General features: G+C 35.7%; 3 protein-coding genes across 5 annotated transcripts; 1 reads left to right on the forward strand and 2 right to left on the reverse strand.

Moving 5' to 3' along the window:
• Positions 1-320: 320 nt before the first annotated feature.
• LOC103518443 (gamma-aminobutyric acid type B receptor subunit 2-like) lies at positions 321-1,052 on the reverse strand. Its single transcript, XM_008483511.2, has 3 exons — positions 1,020-1,052; positions 385-595; positions 321-328 (listed from the first exon to the last, which is right to left on the reverse strand). The coding sequence occupies exons 2-3, from the start codon at positions 563-565 to the stop codon at positions 321-323; spliced, it is 189 nt and encodes a 62-aa protein (XP_008481733.2). The 5' UTR covers positions 566-595; positions 1,020-1,052.
• Positions 1,053-1,976: 924 nt separating this feature from the next.
• LOC103518445 (gamma-aminobutyric acid type B receptor subunit 1-like) lies at positions 1,977-4,499 on the reverse strand. The gene is made up of 6 exons (XM_026830239.1): positions 4,352-4,499; positions 3,937-4,078; positions 3,504-3,654; positions 2,712-2,799; positions 2,165-2,299; positions 1,977-2,093 (listed from the first exon to the last, which is right to left on the reverse strand). Exons 1-6 carry the CDS (start codon positions 4,463-4,465, stop codon positions 1,977-1,979), a joined length of 747 nt encoding a protein of 248 aa, XP_026686040.1. The 5' UTR covers positions 4,466-4,499.
• Positions 4,500-9,406: 4,907 nt separating this feature from the next.
• Positions 9,407-13,723, forward strand: LOC103518442 (guanine nucleotide-binding protein G(i) subunit alpha). Of its 3 annotated transcripts, none has more exons than XM_008483510.3 (6): positions 9,407-9,428; positions 9,701-9,885; positions 10,164-10,450; positions 12,463-12,557; positions 12,951-13,139; positions 13,313-13,723. In XM_008483510.3, exons 2-6 carry the CDS (start codon positions 9,739-9,741, stop codon positions 13,501-13,503), a joined length of 909 nt encoding a protein of 302 aa, XP_008481732.1. In that variant the 5' UTR covers positions 9,407-9,428; positions 9,701-9,738; the 3' UTR covers positions 13,504-13,723. The 3 variants fall into 3 exon arrangements, with proteins under 3 accessions (XP_008481732.1, XP_008481731.1, XP_026686039.1); XM_008483509.3 differs by lacking the exon at positions 9,407-9,428 and adding an exon at positions 9,497-9,517; XM_026830238.1 differs by lacking the exons at positions 9,407-9,428; positions 9,701-9,885 and adding an exon at positions 10,698-10,745 and having other exon boundaries at positions 10,397-10,450.
• The last annotated feature ends 10,852 nt before the right edge of the window (positions 13,724-24,575 follow it).

The raw sequence follows: 24,575 nt of genomic DNA on the forward strand, positions 1-24,575 counted from the left end.
CTTCCTAAGTCGGTACTCACCTTGCAAGTGTCTATTAAAGAAACCTAAAAAAAAAAAAAAAAAAAAAGAAGAAGATTACTATTTTTATTAACTTCAAACTTCCCTGGAAGCCTGCCTGGAAGAGACTGACAAGAAACGCCGACCCTATTTAAATAGGAAAAGGCTAGGAAGAAGAAGATTATTTTTTAAAAGAGGTTTGATAGGGGACTGTAACTACTGAGGTCTTATCGTCTCGAAATCTTGGAGAGAAGGACAAGATAGGTAACTTCTGATAGCGGCTATAGTACGTTGAATGCAGTGACACACTGACATTAAACGGGTTAAACCTCTATCAAACAAACGAACAAACAAACGAACAATAGATCGAAATAACGTCATACTTACCATACCAAATGTTGTTGTTTCGACTCTCACAATGTTCAAGTTCTGGAGAAATTTTGATATCATCGGCAGAAGATTTGGGTGGCGTTTCAAGGGGGAAATTTTCCGTGATTCTTTGCAGAGGGTCGTAGAATTGCCAGCAGAGGAGAATGACAAGGTCGATGGAGAGAAGCCCTGTGACCATTGTGTACAGCTTCCAGGGTTCGACCTTCTTCTAAAAAGGAAATGAAATTGAGGAGTGAAAAATATGGTGTGAATGAATATCTTGGGACTTTCATTTCCAGGAGATCATTTTCTTTGATTTTTGCCTGAAACCTTTGTTTTATATACTGATCACTCGACAACGGCTAGAACTACAATCTTGCAGTTTGCCACAATGAAACAAATTTTTTATTACAAAACCATATTCCATTATACTATAAAACCCGAATGAACGTGTTTGTAAAAGTGTTTTATTTAGATTTTAGAATATTATTTTAGATTGTCGAGCTAGGACATGAAGTTCCTTTACCAGCTTTACCTTAACAGATGACAGTGCTTTATTAACTTTTTGAAGACCTTATATCCTGATTAAGGACGTCGAATACCTTATTTTTTCCTTATAAGGACGTGAAATATTCCACTTATCCATTACTTACCTTCACATCCGTTTTGATCTTCGTGGTGAGACGATGCACGGAAAAGAATATTAGATTTTATGTAAAAAATAAAATTGACTAAGTAAAGGAACCTCTTGACTGATCTCCAAATTGTTGTAAAAAAAAATGAAAGTTGTCACTGAACGAAAATTATTTCCAGATAGGTACGTAAATCTATTTATGAATTTGTAAATAGTTACAACCGTAGTTGAGATTTTAACGATCGAAATAGGTTATTAGTATAAAGCAAAGCACCTTCTTTCTAATTTCAGGCTTTAAAAACATAATAACAAAATTTACCCTGTGAAAAGAAATTACAGCATGCAAGGAAATTAAAATAAAATATAAGAGGACAGACAATGATACTATTAATATTACCTACTATTCAAATGTAATAGGTACAAGTAAATCTTTCAAAACAAAGGAGGTATTAAACCATGATGTACGAACAAAATCTGAAAAGAAGCATAACTTTTAAAAGCTAGGTATAGGTATCCAATAACACCATTCTTTATCGTACAGAATGTCGGCGGATAAGAATCTCAAAAATAATTATTGTAGCTCAACAATCTTGTAGCAACAGGTAAAATATAAAGTAAATAGCTGTGCCTATTGTTTTTAGGTAGATAGGTAGGTAGCTAAAAAAAAGAAACATTTTAATCTTGTCAAGCGAAAATATTGTGAGAAAGAATCTTTACTTGGGCTTGAACCACTAATAAACCAGATCCTAGGTAAAATATAAAGTAAATAACTGCGCCTAGTGTTTTTAGGTAGATAGGTAGGTATAAGCTAAAAAAAAGAAACATTTCAATCTTGTCAAGCGAAAATATTGTGAGAAAGAATCTTCACTTGGGCTTGAACCACTAATAAACCAGATCCAAAGTCCGCTTTAACCTCCACACTACTGAGTTCAATACTAACAAAATACTCTCAAGCTGAAGAAACATTTTAATCTTGTCAAGCGAAAATATTGTGAGAAAGAATCTTTACTTGGGCTTGAACCACTAATAAACCAGATCCAAAGTCCGCTTTGACCTCCACACTACTGAGTCTAACACTAACAAAATACTCAGTCTGACTTGGGAGCGAGAATTTTTATTCGTAAAATAGGGTGTATCTCTAGGTAGGTATACTATTGTACTTACAACCACCAAGTTCCACATCTTAGCTGCCTCGGCCACCGTGGTACAAACTGTACTGCATCCAGCCAATAACATGAGCTTCTGAGGGTTGTTATACAGAAGATTGTACATAACAGAAGCTCCAAGCCCAGGCTCACACTGAAAACAGAAAATAATCATAAAATGAGAATAATGATAAAATGAAAAAATCTAGAGTGAAAATAGGTAGGTAAATAATGTTAGAAGCTTTTCCCTTCAAAGCTTGAAATTCCGCTGGTTTAAAAGATTGTAATTTGTATGAACGCCGTGAAACTATTTGAGTATGCAATGTGCTATGTAATTAGTGGAGATGACTCATTTACTCAAATGCCGGAACGTGTATTAGCCATGTAATGCCTTGAGTCACCCTTTTAGTTAAACTTGGATTTAAAAACTATACTCACTTCACTGTCATTCCAATGCAGTTGTAGCTTGAACCCCGGTAGAAGGTCTGTAGCATTGTTGACATCTTCCAGAGCTAACTTGGCTGCAGGTTCACATGCCTGAAAAAAAAAAAAAAAAAAAAACTCACAAAAGGTAGGTTGAAATTTAACGACATGCAGAAAGCAATGCCCACTAACATGATGGTGTTGCAGACTGGATGAGATGAGGCGATAACTCTGGAGAAACAGGTCGAAAAAGTTTGGTTACAAACTGAAGAATTGTTTAACAAGCTGGGCCCGTTCCTCCGGGAATATTTTAGCCCGTAGTTTATTCGATCGTGGTTAAAGAAAATCAGTACCTAATGTACCTACCTAAGGTCGTCGCGATAAATTTCAAGATCAGAGCTCATTTGTGTGAGAAAATGTGAAAAAAATACCCCCAAAAACCAGTTTTTTTGGTTTTTTAGTTTTCTGGACAAAATTTGCATGACCACTTTCATGCTCCTGGTAAAAAGACCTTTAATTTGATAAATAGGTCGACCAGGTTTGGATAAGTCCTTCTATGGGAACAGACAGACAGACGACACCGAAGCGAATACAATAGTCCGTCCATAAACCTTTATTACAATTGTAATTTAATAAAGGAAGGACGGACTAAAAATGGCAAGGTAATTGAAATGAACACAATTTCTTGTAAATATTAGTATCTCCAATTATGATGTCTAACAAGACCACAGAGAAGTTTGTAGTTTCAAAATGAGCGAAACTAGTCCTACATATCATTCGCTTTATACGAGTAGGTAAAGTATAAGCTTCCAAGATCAGAGAAAGAAGTATATTTATGTTGATATTCTATGTATACCTACCAAATTTAAGAATTTAAAGCTGTAGAAAAATGATGGAGGTGTGAATCAATGAAATTTGTCCAGTTGTAAATTTACCTTCGATGTCGGTAGCAAATATTGAATATGATCAATCCAACAGCAAACAGAATGCCCACAGTTGCCACAGTCCACATACAAATCACCAGAGGTACGGATATCGTTCTCAGAACTTTGCGAATCTGAGTTCTGTCTTGAGGTACTTTGCCTCCTAGAAGGGGGAAAGAATAAAATTAGGGCATTCTATAATCTACATAGGTACATTATTGTATTAATTAATATAAGAGAAAAGACTTGATGGTCAAATTCTTGTCTTCTATCCTCTCCTCCATATCTTTTCGATTTTGGGCCGATAGACTCCGTGTGACAGTTTTCTCCATTAAACACTTAAAAAAAAAACATAGTTTAAGGGGAAGGGGGCTTTCCCCTATTTTGTTTTCAATCTTGTTTATTTATTTAATTTTGTTTTACATAGGTATTTTATTTCACTTACCTATCCATCTTTCCCGATCGAACCAAGTCAGATTATCGGCTTGAGTATCGTAGAAACCAAGTTTGGTATAGCTCCCATTGATGACTTGCTCAATTTGGGTCAGGGCGATTCTGTCTCCTTGAGAACTGAAAGCTACATCTCCCTAGAAGAAGAAAAATACCATGTTTGGAGACATAATTTGTGGAAATAAACAGTTTGTAGGCTGTGTGCCTAACCACTTCACAGAAAGCCAAAACTGAGAGGTGCTATTTTATTGGAGTATCATCTCAAAATTCAAACGGAAAATACAAAGCAAAATATATAGGGACGAAAGTCAACAAGAAATTACTTATAGGTGACAAAAGTATAGGAGTGAATCGCAGAATCTGGTTGGTACCTAGTTATTCAAAATAACTAGCTCTTGCTAAGTACTTACGGAAACTCCGGTGAACTGGGTAGAATTGATGGCAGCATAAATGTCGTCAGCAATTTCCTTGTTGGTGTAGGTGAAACTCTTCAAGGTTTTACCTTGTTTCTTCAGCCTTCCCATTGTTTTATTGAAAGCTGAAAATTTGGAAACAAGATGGCCATTACTCAATAACCAGGAAGATAAATGAATAAATGAAGCATTATGACTGAAATGCATCGGTGCCCATTTTTTTTTTTTTTTTTTTAACTTTAGTTGTCTATCTCACAATACACAGGAAGTAGAACTAAGAGGAAAATGGAGCACACGGCCTTGATTGTCATCTGAAAGAATAAATCGAGGAGGGATGTGAAAAAGGAGCCTTTTTTATTTTGAAAAAAATGTGGAAATATGACCTTCTTTCATAAAGCTCTACTACTATGTTGTTAGCTATTGTAAGGAATGGATCATTTTTCTAACAAAAAAAAAATGAATAGAATTTATAAAAATAATCAAAAGAGGAAGATATAAATGGTCATAAGTAATTTAAAAATATACACAGGAGGACCAAGTCTGAAAAAAAAACTTGGTACCTACTAATAATGAGGAAAGAAATATATTATGACTTACATTGGTGAAAAATGACTCTAGAAAACTAGTAAAATATGAAGCAAAAAATGAAAGATAAACTAGTGCGATTCATTTTAATAACAAAGGAAAAAGGGGTGAGTCAAATTTTCAACACAGGTAGAATTAATTAGGTCACAAATAAAATATAGGTAGATAGCTACCTATGTACCAAACATCCCCCTTCAACACCACCGCAATAATTATTATACCAAAAGAAATGGGCATTATGGGTACGCCCTCATAAAAGCTCAAATTTCGCTACTTGAAATTTTATGTTCACACTTCAGTTTTTAACTTTTTTAATCGAGAAAATAAATTGACTGGAAAATAATTAGCTACGTACCTACGGAAGCTTTATCTCGCCTGTTTTAAAAAGCACTGACTGATTTTTGATAGCTGTAAAACTCGACTTTCGGGAAATAAAAATGCCATTAAAAACGAAACAATTCATCACGACACTAAAAAATAAGATAATAAAATAAAACTAAGCCGTATTGTGTCTGGAAGCTGTGTACCCATCAATCCATCTCCCGCTAAACACAGGAAATGTCTTATTTTTTTATTCAGGGTGGAAAATCTATCCTAGATTTCTCAGTGTAATAGGTCAAAGGTCATGCAATAGAAAAAATATATTAAATTTGTAGAAAAATGGGAGAGAACGTGTAGTACCCTCGAGAAAAGCTAAGAACACGAAAATCAAGAGTCTCTTACTGCTTTCTTTATTTTCAAAACTACGACCATCTAAAAAGATTTTGTATTTTTCTTTTTTTCTAGAGAAGAAATAATGTTCCTAAAAAATGCCCACCTTCTAAAATTGCAGACAATCTACAGTAAAGAGTGAAAATAAATAGGATTAAAATTGAAAATATTTTAAAATTGAATAAAAAGAAATTCTTACCGAATACATTGTAGTTGGGAATGTAAAGTTCATAAGTTCACGTTCTACAACCACCATGTTTTATTTATTTTGTTTGTATTGACATTTAATGCAAGCTTATAGTACCTGTTTGAAACTAACATGTGAATAATTAAATATTTAACAAGCCATAGTGAGGAAATAATCCATCAAAAAATTTATGGAACCATCAAGTCCTCATTCTGATTTTATTGAAATATTTTATTGTTAATTTGATTTTTTTTTTTTCTTTCACATTTTCTTGACTTTCTTTCATTTCATTTTACAGAATGTTTGATGTGGGTGGTCAAAGATCGGAGCGTAAGAAGTGGATCCATTGTTTCGAAGGAGTGACTGCCATTATCTTCTGTGTGGCGCTCTCTGGTAAGTTGACACACTTCACTTTTGCTGACAGCTTAATAACTTTGAATTGGTGAAGTTTTGGAATGCATTCAATCTGAATTTAATTTGTATAAGATTCTGTAGTATAGTATCATTTTGTAGTGTAGTAACTTTGAATTGGTGAAGTTTTGGAATGCATTCAATCTGAATTTAATTTGTATAAGATTCTGTAGTATAGTATCATTTTGTAGTGTATATTTGCTTGAATGTTTGTTTAGACTGCAGAGTTAGGGGACTTTTCACTCCTGGGCAAGGAGAAAAAGTTATTTTCTATTCTATAGTTGGCATTGGACCAGTGGTTGGTGGTTTGAGACCAAGTCATGTCATGAAATTTAGTATGGTATATTAATCTTGGGACTCCATAATTTTATTGTGATATGCACTTCCCCACTTTTTTTTTTAAAAAAAGCCAGGATTCTGTGAGATCTTTCTCCCAACTAAATTCCTTTAATTCGGTTTCTTCCAGGCTACGACTCTGTGTAAAAAAAGCCAGGATTCTGTGAGATCTTTCTCCCAACTAAATTCCTTTAATTCGGTTTCTTCCAGGCTACGACTCTGTGTGAAAATATTTTAAAATTGAATAAAAAGAAATTCTTACCGAATACATTGTAGTTGGGAATGTAAAGTTCATAAGTTCACGTTCTACATTGATCTAAAAAGCTTTCAAAAGCTCGAGTAGGAAGATCCTCTTTGGGCATGAGCGGAAAACCCCCTTCCAGTTACCCCCTTAATTTTTTATCAAGGGGGTTTCATTTTTAGCTATCTGCTTCGGACAATTTGTTTTATTTTTCGGGTAAACTGAAATCCCTCGGGAATTGGAGGAATAACATTTTGGTAGGTAGGTATTTATTTTATTTTCGTTATTTATTTTTATTTGTCTCCATTTATCTTCGGCAAAGCAATAAATTGATTTTGAGCTTCCACAATAAATTTTATTTGATTTATTCTCTCCCTCAATAAATATTAGGTACCTACCTATGTACTGAAAAAAGCTCAAGTTGACCGAAGGGACTACGGCCTTTTTAAAAATGTTTCCAATCAGATTTCATGGGAGTACCTAAAGAGACGATTTTCCCCTTTCTTTCAGTAGGCAGTAGGCACCTATGCCTATGGTAGGTATTGAAGGACTTACCGACAATATTGGCTATGGTTGACGGCACTTTTTCTTGTGGTCTGGAAAATTCCACTTTTTTTCATTCCATTGTTTTTATTGCGGTATTCCCATGTTAATTGTCCTCAAAATAGGTATGAAGTTCAAAATGTCTATTACACTTGAACTTTATTTTTGTAGGTATCCCCTAGGTACTTCGCTACGGAAAAATAACTTGTTCAGGTTTAGTTTTATGTAGATAGATCTAAGGTAGGTAGGATAGGTAGCTATCTACCTGCGGTGTCAATTTTTTTTCTTTTCCTCCAGAGTAGGTACTTATGTAACAAGTTTGGGTGGTACCTAGGTAGGATAGGTAGCTATCTACCTGCGGTGTCAATTTTTTTTCTTTTCCTCCAGAGTAGGTACTTATGTAACAAGTTTGGGTGGTACAAAAATAAAAGTATTCACAAAAGGGTTGTATAATAAATTAGTATTAGTATAAACAGTGCTTTATTTTATTTATATTTTTAACAGTAGGAACAATTTATTACAATAGTAATAAATACAATAATATCAGTAAGGGAGTGCCTACCGAGATATAGGTACCTACCTACTTAAATGGTTGGGGCCACGAACCAAGCCGAAACCAGTCCCAAGTTCAACCCCCAGGTCAGGCAGACCCCCCGGCTAAACAGGTCAGGCAGACCCCCGGAGTCTCGGCTAAACAGTCCACCCAGTCCGGGAATCAAACCCGATACCCATCTACCTCTATAGAGTCTATAGGTAGGCAAGCAAATAAGTACCTTAGAAAATATTAATTTTATTATGCAGGTACAGGTAGGTACCTACCTATTTATAATAATAGGTAGGTAGGTAGGGACCTACCAGTCGTGATAGACAACGAACGACAGTCCCAGTTCTTGGTAAACGCGGCTTACCATGTTACCTCTGTGGTCACCTCACAGAGGTAACAATAGGGTTTTTGCGCAGTGCGCAGGTGTTCTACAGTTCTACAAAAGTTGTTGGTTGTTGAAAAATTTCAATTTTTGTGTTTTTTGGTTTGACAGATAGGTTTTCCCAGTGTTTTTCCGAATTTTCCATGTGGTCAAATTTTTAAATAATATTGAGACTACGTGGTCAAATTTTTAAATAATATTGAGACTACAATTTCATCCTTCGTTAGGGCTTTGAACCCGCAACATCCCGATTATTAGGTTACCGATTGAGCTACCAATATGAAAGTAGATGAGTTGATTTTTTTTTTAATTGACTGAATAGCTTTTAGTCTGTATGAATCTCATTGTAATCAATCAGGCAAGTATAACAAACTTGCATTCGGTCCGCAGATGAAATTATTCCATTAGACGTTTAAGAGCTCAACTTGTATTTTATTTTTTCTTTATTTTGTGGTCTTTATTTCATTTTCCTGTTCCCTCCAATTATGACTTTTTTTATTATTATTTTCTAATTTTTATATACCGTACCTATATTTTAAGTACAAATGATGTTGAAAACTTAGATGACAGACCTATCTACTTATTTTAGATGTTTTATTTTAAATGTAACATCAATGAGAGAGAAAGCATGGGAGAGAAAAGAGATGTAGAAAGATTAGGTCATTTGAATTTAACAAATCGAAAACCATCGATTTTATTATTTATATATTTATAACTAATTTAATGCCATAATATGGAGACTTATAATTATGTATTAATCTCAACAGACTTATTTTACAAAGTATGGGCCATATTTATATCTACTCTTATGTGTATGCTTTCGTCTGACTACTATTTAAGATTTTTATTATATTAGGTATTTATATCTATATCTTGATAAAACTCAGGGGCTACTGTCTCATGTTTACATGGTTAGAACAATGTAAGGGCTAATTAGAGGGTTAGATATTTTAATGATGTTCCACTAGTAAGACACCAGATTTCAAGGGCCGTCAGAACTAAATGCTCGAGTGAAGCCTACCTAATTAAGTTGTCAGTTTTTTTAAACCTCCGATAAAGATTAGTTTTTTTTTTTTTTTTTTTTAACGCTTTATTTATAGTGGCAGGAGAGAGAAGTGAAACTATTGCTTCTGGGTAAGCTTGCTCATTAAATTTCTCTTTCACCAATTAAATGTCACACCTGTTTAACACAACTTCCAGAGAAGTGAAACTATTGCTTCTGGGTAAGCTTGCTCATTAAATTTCTCTTTCACCAATTAAATGTCACACCTGTTTAACACAACTTCCTTGTGAAGTTAGAAAATCTACCGTAAAAACCACCTGTCCATTCTCATGTTAAATGGTGACTTTTCTGACAGTAGACATAACCCTAATCCTTTAACATTATACATAATTTGAATTTCCAGGTGCTGGGGAGTCAGGAAAAAGCACAATTGTAAAGCAGATGAAAATCATACATGAAACTGGCTATTCTAAAGAAGAATGTGAGCAGTACAGGCCAGTCGTTTACAGTAACTCTATTCAGAGTTTGATGGCCATCATTCGAGCTATGGGGCAGTTGAAAATTGACTTTGGCGATCACAAAAATGCTGTAAGTTTTGATCTACTCAGTTTGGAATGATGGTTTTATTACTATCCTTACTTAGTTGTTCTTTCTGGTAATTGGTATACCTATGTAAATGAAAGAAAGTTCTTTTCTTGAGACATTAGGTATTATTTGTAAATTATTTAGGTGGGCAAATAGCAAGGTAAAAAGATCCTTCTTCAAAGATCTTCTATTTCAGATAATATGTAGGTACTAAGAAATTAATAATTTTATACCATTAATATACAAATTAATATTAATATTTTATCCTTTCAAAATTTCAGGATTGTGCCAGACAATTTTTCACACTTGCTAGTGCTGCAGAAGAAGGTGACTTGACCCCCGATCTGGTGATTCTCATGAAGCGACTGTGGTCAGATCAAGGAGTTCAGCACTGTTTCCATAGATCGAGAGAATATCAACTCAATGATTCTGCTGCATATTATTTGAATGCTCTTGACCGAATCTCACAACCCAACTACATACCAACTCAACAAGATGTACTTCGAACTAGAGTGAAAACAACAGGCATTATTGAAACCCATTTTACATTCAAGGACTTACATTTCAAGTAAGTGATTTTTATGGTTAGGTATCTAACTTAATAGTACTTACCTACTTTGTACATTTTGTAATGGGAAACACTTACATGTGATCTGGGTACCAATTATTTTTGGGGAGTCAACAAAGTCATTAGAGAATTTTTTTACACAAGTCCGCTTATCTCGACTGTTCAAAAGTAGGTGCCTGTGTGAAAAGTGATGGATGAAATATAGGTAATCTAATTGTTCTATTTCTCTTGTTTTTTCCATCTGTAGCCATCTAGCTAAATGGATGTTTCTATTGGTGTAATGGAGAAAACAATGGTAATAAGTGTAGAATGTCTAACGTAAGATTCCGCAAGAACTCAATCAAACAAATAATGACGAGCACAGTTTTACCTAGAGGATGTTGGTTGTTATTTGTGTCCAAAAATAATAGACACAATAATCTTTGATTGACAGTAGTCCTATATTATTTTTATGTTTTATGAAATGTATTCTTCGCTTTGCTCACAGAAGCCTAGGACATTTTGTGACCCTTTTTCGTCCAAGTTTTTTCTTCGTTTGACATATTGACAATACCATAATCGATTTTTGTATCAATTTTATTTTTCTATTCATTTTGTACATGACTTTTAACAATGTTCTGCTTCAGGAAATAAAGTTGCAGTACCCTACCTACTTATATGAAGTTTTTGCTATAAAATTCAAATGGTTTGTTATTTTACGGTGTTCTAGTTTTGAAGTTATTGAAGCGGAAAGAATCTGTCTTTTGTCTATGCTGGGATTGGCTTTAGGTAAAGTTAAAGCTCTTGCTGACTTATTGTTCTAGTTTCGGGTTGTGAAGGAAAGAACTGAAAATAACTAAAGACTTGGCAGTTTATTTTGGATCTTCCGTCTTTTATGGCCTGGACGACAATCGTAGTTCAAACTGAATTTAAGTTTAACTCATTGGATTGAGTAATGTTATTGGTTGATGGGATAATGTTCGTTCTCGGAACGGCTGGCTTTCTCCTATCCTGTCTTCCTTCTCTCTTCGATTTCGGGACGATAAGACCATAAGAATGTCTACTAATAGTTTTCTTTCCCTCTCACATCTACACTTATCCTAAACCCAAAGTTTTGTTTTGTAGCTTGACGGATCTGTAGTATTTAATTTATATGAACTTAACATTGACATAGTTAGTAGGTAACATGCTATTTGCAATATGACATAATTTTTATTTGCCCCATAATCAACTAGTTTGCTGCACTTTTTGTCCTCTTATGATTTCTTTAGGAGTACAGTTTGTTTTTTTTTTTTTTTTTTTTTTTTTTTTTTTTTTTTTACCCTTTAAAAAAAATTTTTTTTTTTTTTTTTAATTCAAAATTTTTTTTTTTTTTTTCTACTAATAGTTTTCTTTCCCTCTCACATCTACACTTATCCTAAACCCAAAGTTTTGTTTTGTAGCTTGACGGATCTGTAGTATTTAATTTATATGAACTTAACATTGACATAGTTAGTAGGTAACATGCTATTTGCAATATGACATAATTTTTATTTGCCCCATAATCAACTAGTTTGCTGCACTTTTTGTCCTCTTATGATTTCTTTAGGAGTACAGTTTTTTTTTTTTTTTTTTTTTTTCTGATTCTTCTTTCATATTAAAAGTATTGGCAGTCTGATTACAGTCTTGTCTAGACCAATATTTTTATAGTACTTAGTAGGTATTTATATTTGCATTTATTAACATGATTAGAAAGTTGAGTGGTTAGCATTTTGCTCTTCATAATTTGCCATTGACAAATCGACATTAGCAACCACCATGTTTTATTTATTTTGTTTGTATTGACATTTAATGCAAGCTTATAGTACCTGTTTGAAACTAACATGTGAATAATTAAATATTTAACAAGCCATAGTGAGGAAATAATCCATCAGAAAATTTATGGAACCATCAAGTCCTCATTCTGATTTTATTGAAATATTTTATTGTTAATTTGATTTTTTTTTTTTTTTTTCTTTCACATTTTCTTGACTTTCTTTCATTTCATTTTACAGAATGTTTGATGTGGGTGGTCAAAGATCGGAGCGTAAGAAGTGGATCCATTGTTTCGAAGGAGTGACTGCCATTATCTTCTGTGTGGCGCTCTCTGGTAAGTTGACACACTTCACTTTTGCTGACAGCTTAATAACTTTGAATTGGTGAAGTTTTGGAATGCATTCAATCTGAATTTAATTTGTATAAGATTCTGTAGTATAGTATCATTTTGTAGTGTATATTTGCTTGAATGTTTGTTTAGACTGCAGAGTTAGGGGACTTTTCACTCCTGGGCAAGGAGAAAAAGTTATTTTCTATTCTATAGTTGGCATTGGACCAGTGGTTGGTGGTTTGAGACCAAGTCATGTCATGAAATTTAGTATGGTATATTAATCTTGGGACTCCATAATTTTATTGTGATATGCACTTCCCCACTTTTTTTTAAAAAAAGCCAGGATTCTGTGAGATCTTTCTCCCAACTAAATTCCTTTAATTCGGTTTCTTCCAGGCTACGACTCTGTGTTGGCAGAAGACGAAGAAATGAACCGAATGATCGAATCCATGAAATTATTCGACTCGATATGCAACAGCAAGTGGTTCATGGACACATCCATCATTTTGTTCTTGAACAAGAACGATCTGTTCCAGGAGAAAATTACCAAGAGCCCTCTGACAGTGTGTTTCCCCGAGTACACAGGTATGTTAACTGAAGGTCCTTTTCGTGGACTTTGCCTTAGGTAGCTTCATTCATTGCCCACCTCTGTGACCAAGTGATCAAGAGCACTGACTCTCAACCCGGAGGTGCTGGGTTCGAATCCCAGCCAGGGCGAAAATTTTTTAACCAGGCTTCCTTTGTTCCTCTCATTCCAGGACCCAACTCGTACAAGGAAGCGGCCGCCTACATTCAAATGAAATTCGAGCAACTGAACAAACGCAAAGACCAGAAGGAAATCTACACCCACTTCACTTGTGCCACGGACACGAGCAATATTCAGTTTGTATTCGATGCTGTCACTGATGTCATTATCAAAGCCAACTTGAAGGATTGTGGAATGTTTTGATCTCGTTTTTTTGTACCGCTTCTTTTGTTGATGTGTTAAGCATAAAAGGAATTTTAACTGTGTTGCATAATAGGAATTTTAACTGTGTTGCATACAGGAATTTTAACTGTGTTGCATACAGGAATTTTAACTGTGTTAAAGTATACTTGCTTCTCACAAATGTCGCTCCCTACACCTCGCTAAATTACTTGACTTGGACTCGAACCACCAAATAGTAAGTCCACTGTGCTAAGCACAACTCCACTGAGGTTATTTTCTTTTGCTATTTGAAATATTCTCGCTCCCTACACCTCGCTAAATTAATTGACTTGGACTCGAACCACCAAATAGTAAGTCCACTGTGCTAAGCACAACTCCACTGAGGTTATTTTCTTTTGCTATTTGAAATATTATTTTTACTAGATTGACTAGGTTTTCTGTTGAAAGTTTTGATTTCCTGTGGACATTTTATTTGAAAATATAAATCTTGTACGGATTTGGTCTGATTTAGACTAGACCCTCACGGCACAGACAGATTTTTTTTTTTCAGTCAATCGGATAAGAGTATTTTGCGCATCTCCAAGAACACTCCAATTTGATTGGTTGAAAAAGTATTGGTCGGTGCTTTGTCGGCCTAGTATAAATCAGCCTTTTTGGGTTAAAATTTCATTTGTACTTATAATGGAGCCTTTGATCGTGTTTTTCGACGAAATTTCAATGATATTTTGAAGAAATAACCACGTTTACCATATGACATGTATATTCATGTCTTCGAAGTTTTAGAAATTTATTATTCTAGCCGAATACGATAGTCTCCTTCCTTTTTAATTTTCTCTATAAGGATTTTCCATCGGTTAATCTTATTTTCACTGTAATTTTTCACAGAATCGATTCTTGATTGTTTTCCGTTCCATTTAAGGTCTCGGCTGATCTCGTCGTGTTTGCTAGATGACCATTTGTATATTCATGTCTTCGAAGTTTTGGAAATTTATTATTCTAGCCGAATACGATAGTCTCCTTTCTTTTAAATTTTCTATATAAGGATTTTCCATCGGTTAATCTTATTTTCACTATAATTTTTCAGAGAATCGATTCTTGATTGTTTTCCGTTCCATTTAAGGTCTCGGCTGATCTCGTCGTGTTTGCTAGATGACCATTTGTGTGAACAGGACTGTACTTATAATGGAGCCTTTGATCGTGTTTTTCGACGAAATTTCAATGATATTTTGAAGAAATAACCACGTTTACCATATGACATGGGCGTTCGTGCCCGGTTACCATATTTATTGTACTTATATTGCTTGAAGCTTTCTGATAAAATTGTATTGGAAATGTCCACCTCAATTTGTAGGATTTTTTGGGATATTTTGATTTTAATGTTTTGAGGACTTATGTTTATTGATTCCCACAAAAGACACGTCGTCCGTATGAATGGCAGGACAGTTCGCTTACTCTAATATGATTAAAGTCTCTTTACCCTAACAGTAAGCTACTGTAGGTTACCGACTGAGCTGCCAATATGAAAGTAGATGAGTTGATATTTTTTTGAATTGACTGAATAGGTAGTCTGTATGAATCTCATTGTAATCAATCAGGCAAGTATAACAAACTTGCATTCAGTCCGCAGATGAAATTATTCCATTAGACGTTTAAGAGCTCAACTTGTATTTTATTTTTTCTTTATTTTGTGGTCTTTATTTGAACAGGACAGAAGATGCTGTAGCTACATCCAAAGTTAGAAGAGTTTTTTTTTTCTTCTTCTTCTTCTTTTTTTTCTTTTTAAGAAGAGAAGAGGTTAAGTTATAAATTACACATGACTGCTGAGTATTATGTTGGTACCTGTTGGAATTCTAAGTTCTCAGGGCTGATTGGATGAGGGATTTACAAATGAGAAGAATTACCTTATTTAGACGTCCGATGTCCTCTAGGGTAGTACCATTATGGTTCAGACTGGGCGTACGTGTAACTATGAGTTATGTTGGGTACGTGTTTCGAAGTATTGCAATGTCTTCATTTGGAAAGGTTGACTTCGACAGGTTTCGATGTCGTCTAGGGTAGTACCATTATGGTTCAGATCGGGCGTACGTGTAACTATGAGTTATGTTGGGTACGTGTTTCGAAGTATTGCAATGTCTTCATTTGGAAAGGTTGACTTCGACAGGTTTGTCATGTAAAATTAAGTCATTATTTGTTGTACAACTAATTGGTAGTGTACCTTTACCTTTACACAACCATTTAACGATTTCCAATGTTCATGATTTTATTACACTGTTTTCTGACTGTCTCTTCTATTTGAGTATGTTTGTCTACAATGATTTTGATCTCGGGCCTGATGATTACTGCCATGGAGTTATCCATGTTTGAATTTTAATGTTCTACTGTAGTATGTACTTGATCTGTGTGTTTCACCTCTATTTCTACACTATATTCTTCAACAGGGATATTGAACTTTTTCAAAGAGGAAAATCAAGAAAGGGGAAAGAAAGATTAATCAGAGATTTGACCAATATGTGTTGCGTTCCTCATCACAGATGGAAACTTTATTGACCTGAGTTGTAGCAGTTTTTACAATTGCTCTCCCAGTGGTTTGATGAGGATGTCAGGTATATTCATAATGAGTTCTGTGGAAGCCTCAGTGATGCTATTCTGCATGTGGAGACTACCAATGAATCTAATTATGACATTTATCTCTATCATGTGTATGACTAACAAATTAGCAATGGTAACTGTAGGTAGGTGCTGTGTCTTCATTCCTAGCTTTTGAACTTTTGATATTTTATTCTCTTTAGTCAGCTCCCATGGCGTAGTGGTCACTGCACTCGCCTTGCACGCGGGAGACCCGGGTTCGATTCCTGGCGGGGTCAAGAAATTTGTTATGACATTTATCCCTATCATGTGTATGACTAACAAATTAGCAATGGTAAGTGTAGGTATTTTAAAGGAATGGAAAGTTTGGATCTCCGTCTAACATTTTCCAAAAAATCAATAAATCAATCCTCGATCAATGTTTGGCATATTCGCCGAAATGTATACCCATCAGGAACCACAAAACGAAATCGCTGACCCAGACTTGGTGAATTATGGCCATCTTCTTCACCGTTTTATTGACTCGATTGGGGATATCCTTAGTGAATTATTGTCTCTTATCCGGTCGCACATACCGAAAATCCATTAGGTGTTTAATTTACGACTCGACACCCAATGGCATGGTCGACAGATTGGTCAATGTTTTGGCAAGTGTTGGGCTAATCAGTTATGATTATTGTTCCACTGAGGTTTAGTGAATCCATTAGGTGTTTAATTTACGACACGACACCCAATGGCATGGTCGACAGATTGGTTAATGTTTTGGCAAGTATTGGGCTAATCAGTTATGATTATTGTTCCACTGAGGTTTAGTATCACCACGATATTTGGCATTCTCTAATATGTTGGAGAGGGGGTTTCAGACAGTACAACCAAGTTGCATTACTGGAACTTGTTTGGGTGTTTTTTCCCCTGAAAGGTCACCTAAGTAGGAGTCGGCTTACACTTCGATAACTGTCACATAAATTTGCTCCCCGACACTTGAAAAATTCTGCTAATGTGCAGACAAAATATTGCCTCATTTTAATTCTCAGACTGATAACATGATAAGACTTGAGAGAAGCATGTTCTTTTGTAGAGCAAGGGTGATTAAATTTTTGATTAAAGCACTTTTAGGTAAACGATTATGACGGCTTTCACCAATGAATGTTCGATTTTGCCTACATTCTTCAAGATTACAATTAGCTTCGAACAGGGGCATGATCCATCTGCTCTTCTTCTTGTCCTTGTTCTTCTTCTACTTTCTCATCTCTTCCTCTTCCTCCTCCTCCTCCTCCAGTCCTCCTTCTACTTCTTGTGCTTCTTCTTCTCCTCCTCTTCTTCCTCCTTTTTCTTCTATTTACATGGCTTTCTTTTAAGTGGCAGGGTCTAGCCCAAGTTCCTAATCCCAACTCTATTATCCCTGTCCCCTGTCCCCCATATTCCCAAAACTCCAAACTTGTGAAGCATGTCCCTGGATAACAATGACAATCTTTGTTACGGAAGGCACAAGTGTTTCCTCCTTCATGCCCACGTTCTCCTCTTGCTAACCCTTTCTGGTGTGTTATCTTCTTGATCTATTATGTAAATATGCTTGTCAAGTATCAAGAGCATCAAGTATTCTTCAGTGAATTGTTCTCCAGATAAGACCGGAACTTGAGAGGGTGTGGTGTGGCTTGCGCTAAGCTTACTCCGAAATATTTGTTCATGAGCTTATTGTCAAAATATTTGTGTTAAGGGGAAGGCAATTCTAAGTTTTTGGCAAGTTCTTTAGAGGATTTTCAATATATTTTCTTTATTCTGGCTTAAGTTTTCCTTTTGCAGGTCTGTTTCATTTGTTTACGTTTGTCAGCTTGATTAAGTAAGTTTATAAACACGTGTTTTAATACAAGTGTGATCAAATTTTCTGGAGACGATTCCCCCTATTCTTCAGTGAATTGTTCTCCAGATAAGACCGGAACTTGAGAGGGTGTGGTGTGGGTTGCGCTAAACTTACTCCGAAATATTTGTTCATGAGCTTATTGTCAAAATATTTGTGTTAAAGTCAAGGAAATTCCAATTTTTTGGCAAGTTCTTTAGAGGATTTTCAATATATTTTCTTTATTCTGGCTTAAGTTTTCCTTTTGCAGTTCTCCAGATAAGACCGGAACTTGAGAGGGTGTGGTGTGGGTTGCGCTAAGCTTACTCCGAAATATTTGTTCATGAGCTTAATGTCAAAATATTTGTGTTGAAGTCAAGGAAATTCCAATTTTTTGGCAAGTTCTTTAGAGGATTTTCAATATATTTTCTTTATTCTGGCTTAAGTTTTCCTTTTGCAGGTCTGTTTTATTTGTTTACGTTTGTCAGCTTGATTAAGTAAGTTTATAAACACGTGTTTTAATACAAGTGTCATCAAATTTTCTGGAGACGATTCTCTGTCCCTTCACCTTCACTGTCTGAGAGTTGTTGCTTCCTTCCTCCCTATCCTCCTCACTTGACGTCCGTCTCTTTACTCATCACTTGTTCTCAATCAGGAACGTCTTCACAAGTGTTTCAAGGCGGTTTGAATACGCAATTCTTTAAGTGAGGTCTCTGTAGGATTTTTAAGCTTGTATTGAATTCTTTGGGTATAACCGTGATGATGTTGGCGTTTTGGGTTGTATAGGGTTTTGTTTGAAGCTACGTGCTCCTGCATTTAAAACTTCAACTAGAATGGAATCAGCAGTCGATTGGTAGATATCTATGAATATGATGTAGAATGTGTAGCTGTATCTGCTGTTGATCAATGAATACTCCAGAGTCCAGACCGTTAAAAACTCGAACAAATCAGGGTTTAGGTTTAAGCATCTTGCTAACCAGATTCCCCGAAAGGGCGTATCTACTAAAACTAGAAATGCCCGATACCCTGTGCCCTAAATCACCAAAGTATGGAAAAGTATTTTACAAGTGTAATAGCCAATGGAAAAGCAGAATTTTGAATTTGGACGAATCATATCGAAATATGGAATTGTAAATACTTTTCCATACTTTGGTGATTTAGGGCACTGATAGTAAAATGTGTTGATCTTTACACCGCATCCGTATTTATGAATAAAAAAACTATCGCTCTCAAGTCAAATTTAGCCAAGATGTTTGAAATTGATGCTTCAGTGCTACCTACTTGAGGGCCAGTAGTTTGTTCATAAAGATGGACGTTAGTTGTTGATATTGTTGAGTACATAGATAATACCAAAATGTCTATGTCTACTTAACAATACCCAACACTGTAGTCTTCCAAACCAGGTTAACCTCACCGTTTCCCATAGAATGTCCAAACTGACAGAATATTGTTTATAAACACACACGTCCCACAATACCCAACACACACTGTAGTCTTCCAAACCAGGTTAACCTCACCGTTTTCCATAGAATGTCCAAAGTGACAGAATATTTTTTATAAACACACACGTCCACTATTTGGTATAGAAATTCCAAAATAAAACTCAATCATGACAAAGCATAGAGCCATTATTAGCTGCTTTCCAGTGGCGTAGCGTGGTCTAAATTCAAGTGTAGGGCGTGTAGAGCACTAATTTCCATCACAATGCATATTACTACATAATTCATACATAATTCATAGTATGCCTGATAATCCTGGCTAGGAAAATTGTTCAACTTTGAAAAAAAAAAAAAAAAAAAAAAAAAACATTTTTCGGGTATAGAAATTCCAAAATAAAACTCAATCATGACAAAGCATAGAGCCAATATTAGCTGCTTTCAATTACACAATAGCTACTGTACGAGTATGTATACCGTATAACATACGTATAAGTGGGGATAGAAGCTACAGATACATTATTTCCTTGAAGTATTTAATGTACCTGTTACTTAAGGGTCATGTATCACTGTTGCAGTTATTAAGTACTAGATGCCCATGCATCGATGTAGTTGTTACTAGAGGTCCATGTGCTAGCGCAGTTGCTACTAGAGGTAATTCATATATCGAAGTGCTATGTTCTTCCATCATGGGTAATCTGACCACAATGTGGCCACCGCGCGGTGGGTGATATTGATAGCGTTCGATCAGTACCTACAAACTGGGAGGAATCTATTGGAAATTTCGGTGTAGGTGTAGGCCACCATAATTACACTTATACTCGTACTTTTCTACCTTTGTTCCTTTGTATGTACATAGTTAGCTAGTCAGGTACCTTTGTTTAGTCTACCAAGTTTACCTCTTAGAATTCTTAGATTGTTCCTAGATCCTCGTAATGCAGGTACCTTAATTGTGTTTACTGATTTTTAAATCAAAAATCCACACAACGCCGACCAAAACAATCTTTGAAAATAATCAAATCAGAAACCACAAAGATTTTAGTAAAATTTCGGTTTTGAGTCAAATTACTCCGCAGGCGAAGATCTTCCATATGCTTCCACTTAATTTTTAACTTGGAGGCAAAGGAAACTCTGTGTTTTGATTGGCCAATGACCCTTATTTTACTATACCTAACCAAAAAAACGTTGGATATAAGTACTTAGGTACCAAGTTTAAACTTGATGATTTTGCATTCGTATGTTTGTTCCGCAATGTTCCTCAAACGGTTAGCAGATTTTTAACCTTTTTTTTCGAATGAGGCACTTTAACATGTTAATTAATGTCGTTCGCGCCGGGTCTCGGTTATTTTATATCATGTGGTACAGGTTTAAGCGTTGGAGGTACAAGAAGAGGGATTCTACGCCGGCGGCATTGTCCTCCAGTGAGGGTGGAGTGTCGAGTCATTAAATTTGCATAAAATAAAGGGTATTTGAGTGAAATTTTGAGTGTATGGCCGACATACACGCCCTACATGGACGCTACGCCACTGCTGCTTTCAATTACACAATAGCTACTGTACGAGTATGTATACCGTATAACATACGTATAAGTGGGGATAGAAGCTACAGATACATCATAGAGGTAAGCAGTGACCTAAACAATAGCCCACATTCACGTGCAAAATTTCGAGATACCTACGTTGAGTTTGGAACTTTTTTAATGTCATCAGTTTTGCCATTAAAGCTTTTTATTTTTTTAAGGAGCCAACTATGTAGGTCAACCAACGACAGTAGGTATATTGAAGGCAACAGCATGAACTTTTTGTCGGTGCCACTGACGTTGAAAAATATTTTGAAGATTTTCAGAAAAAGCTCTGAGAGTAAGGTCAAGGGGAGAAAACAAAAACTATCCCCAATTTTTGGTACATGAATGTATATGAAATTATGAATCAAATACCTCAACAACTCATAACCCATATGAACGTCAATAGCAATACAGTATTTAGTTTTTTCCTCACCTAAAAACCGCTTTCCTCGCACAATTGGAACGGTGCCGGTCGAGAAGTTTCAGTAAAAAACAAAATTTGCTGACTTGGACAGGATATTTGATCAGCAGAATTTGCAAATCAGTTCACTATATTGCGAGACCCGAGTTGGAAGGTGATTGTCACTTTGAGCCACATTCTGAAGGTGTTTATTTGTTTGACGTGGTAACTATTTACCAAGTCTGTAGTTTGTATCAGATAGTGGATAATGCGTGATAATAATTCTTGATACTTTGATAATGTGGGTGTTGATATGAGTAATGCTCGGTGATAGTTACCTTCTTTTAGACTATTTTAGAGGTCTGACAGAGGGAACTGTAAAGTTTTGTTCACACATAGTCGACGCCGTCGATCGACTCGATCCATGATTACAGGAAAACTGCTGCTGGGAGGTAGTAGCGCTCCTCTTGTGATATCCTGACGAAATTGTGTAAGTTTTCTCTCACTACTTATTTCTCAATTAACCAACCTGCTCTATTGGGTCTAGGATGCCATGTGTTGAAGATACCTCCGAGTATCTCGCAGTCCAATACAGCCCAATGCCCAATGTTCAGTGAGTACTAGATGGACTGATCAGTCTACGTGCCACAATCTTCAGATACACTGTTATTACTAAATTAAGTTCCTCGAATATTTCTTTCCGAACAACCTGATAGTATACCGGGTGCGGTTAGAGATAAGTACCTTCTTTTAGACTATTTTAGAGGTCTGACAGGGGAAACTGTAAAGCTGTGTCCATACATATTCGACCCCATCGATCGACGAGGTGAAGAGGTGAATCTAAATATTTTGTCAAGGCAGTGTACGGTTTCAGTCAACGCGACGGCGTCAAAATTGTGTAAGTTGTGCTTTATTTAGACATGTTATGACTTTACGACTTGAAAATCCGTCTACACCAACATTACCAACCGGTAGGCTAGTTAATCCCATAAAATTCGTTACAAATCCCCCTCTTGTAAAATTCCAACAAAAAATCCCAACAAGCTGTGGGATAAGAGTGGGCCCCAGCCTTGTTCCTTAAGCCACCCTTGCAGTCACCCTAATAAACATCTCCAACCACAATGTCACCTGTGTTAACACTACGGCCAATGGGAAACAAGGAAGAGGGGTGACATGTCCATTGTTGACGGGAAAAACAAACAGATTTTTTTTTTTTACATTATCAAAGTCTCTCTAATGATCTAATAAGCTTTGAAGATGAGGGGACGTCAACCCTCCCTAGGAGAGACATGACCCCGCCCTGTGTGAGGATTACCTTGGTTCGAAACCCGCTAAACCGCTATTGTGAGGTCTAATGGGGTCTAACTTGTCCCCCCTTGGACTAAATAGTCCCCTCTGTGTGAAATCCATTCATCATTGGATAATGATCATGATCATTCATTGTCAACTGAATCTGTTTTCTTTTGCTGTCCTTTAAAAGTCATCTAAAAAACTTGTCTTTCAAAAGTTTCTCAAAAATTTCGACATGAAAACTAAATATTTAAAACTAACCGCCCGGCGCCCGGGCCCCCTAATTTCCAAATTTTTGTCTCGATTTCGTCGGACCCTGTAACATAAATCTTTTCCCATTTTCTCATTCTCCATTCCTTCATGCTGTCTTTATTCTCTCTTCATCTTAATCATCATCTCCACTATAAATAAAATTCTCCTCTTCTTATCCACTAAGAATCCACTATGCACTACATATTCATGATTTTCATCTCCCGAGAGATGCTTATCGTGAAATCTTACTATGGTCTCTCTTCAGGGCTGGTGGATTGTTTGTTGGATTTTAGCGGTAGGATTGTTGTTGAATTTTCAGTAGCAGGATTGTTATTGGGACTCGAATTGTTGATTTCTTTTACGTGCTTGTTAAAGTGCTGTTCCTTGAGATGAAATACTTAGATAGGGGTTGATTCTACCGCTGAAAACTTTGCTCCTGAAAACTGAAAAGAATTAGTTGAGAGAGTAGAGACTGAAAAATTCTGATTTGCGTTCTCACATTTTGATTACAATGAAAGATACGTTTGGCTTTGGAGTTAGGACTTTAGGAGGCACAGGTATTTGGCTCTTCTTCTTGGCATTTTAGCCAAACCAAGAAGAAGAACCAACGGAGAAGAAGAACAGGGAGATAATATTTTGTTTTCGATTTGATTGTTGATTTTTTTCACGTGCTTGTTAAAGTGCTGCTCCTTGAGATGAAGTAGTTAGGGGTTGATTCTACCGCTGAAAACTTTGCTCCTGAAAACTGAAATTAGTTGAGAGAGTGGAGACTGCAAAATTCTGATTTGCGTTCTCACATTTTGATTAGGTATACAAAGAAACATTTTAATAATTGACTCATAGGTACAATGAAAGATACGTTTGGCTTTGGAGCTAGGACTTTAGGAAGCACAGGTACTTGGCTCTTCTTCTTGGCATTTTAGCCAAACCAAGAAGAAGAACCAACGGAGAAGAAGAACAGGGAGATTCCTAATATTTTGTTTTCGATTTTAACCAAGCTTTTTTTTCCTATTTAACTTTGAACTTTGGGGGCCATTGGTCCCAAAGAGGCTTAATAAAGATGTGTCTGTCTATCTCTGTTACACTCTTATTTTTACTAGATTGACTAGGTTTTCTGTTGAAAGTTTTGATTTCCTGTGGACATTTTATTTGAAAATTTAAATCTTTTACGGATTTGGTCTGATTTAGACTAGACCCTCACGGCACAGACAGATTTTTTTTTTCAGTCAATCGGATAAGAGTATTTTGCGCATCTCCAAGAACACTCCAATTTGATTGGTTGAAAAAGTATTGGTCGGTGCCTTTGCCAGGCGTGGTCGACGGGCAACCATGTTAATGTGTTGCTGTAGTTGGAAGTTATTATTCGTATTCTTTTCAATGTTCTTCGTTGTTTATTGTCGTTGTGGTGTCGGCATACTCGTTAGTTTAGCAATAGACGCATGGATCTTCTCTTCTATGCCTACCTTCTATATTCAGCTTTCTAATTTGGAAAGCTTGTAAATCCTATCAAATATTTTGTAAATTTTACTGACGGTGATAGAATCATCCTCAAATTTTAATCTCCAATAATATTCCTAACTGCCTTCTTTATTCAGCTTTCTAATTTGGAAGGCTTGTAAATCCTATCAAATATTTTGTAAATTTTACTGACGGTGATAGAATCATCCTCAAATTCTAATCTCCAATAATATTCCTAACTGCTGATATTTTCTTATTTAGAGTGTTCAG

Source organism: Diaphorina citri, unplaced genomic scaffold, assembly GCF_000475195.1.
Source record: "Diaphorina citri unplaced genomic scaffold, Diaci psyllid genome assembly version 1.1 scaffold2195, whole genome shotgun sequence".
Taxonomy (NCBI): Eukaryota; Metazoa; Arthropoda; class Insecta; order Hemiptera; family Psyllidae; genus Diaphorina; species Diaphorina citri.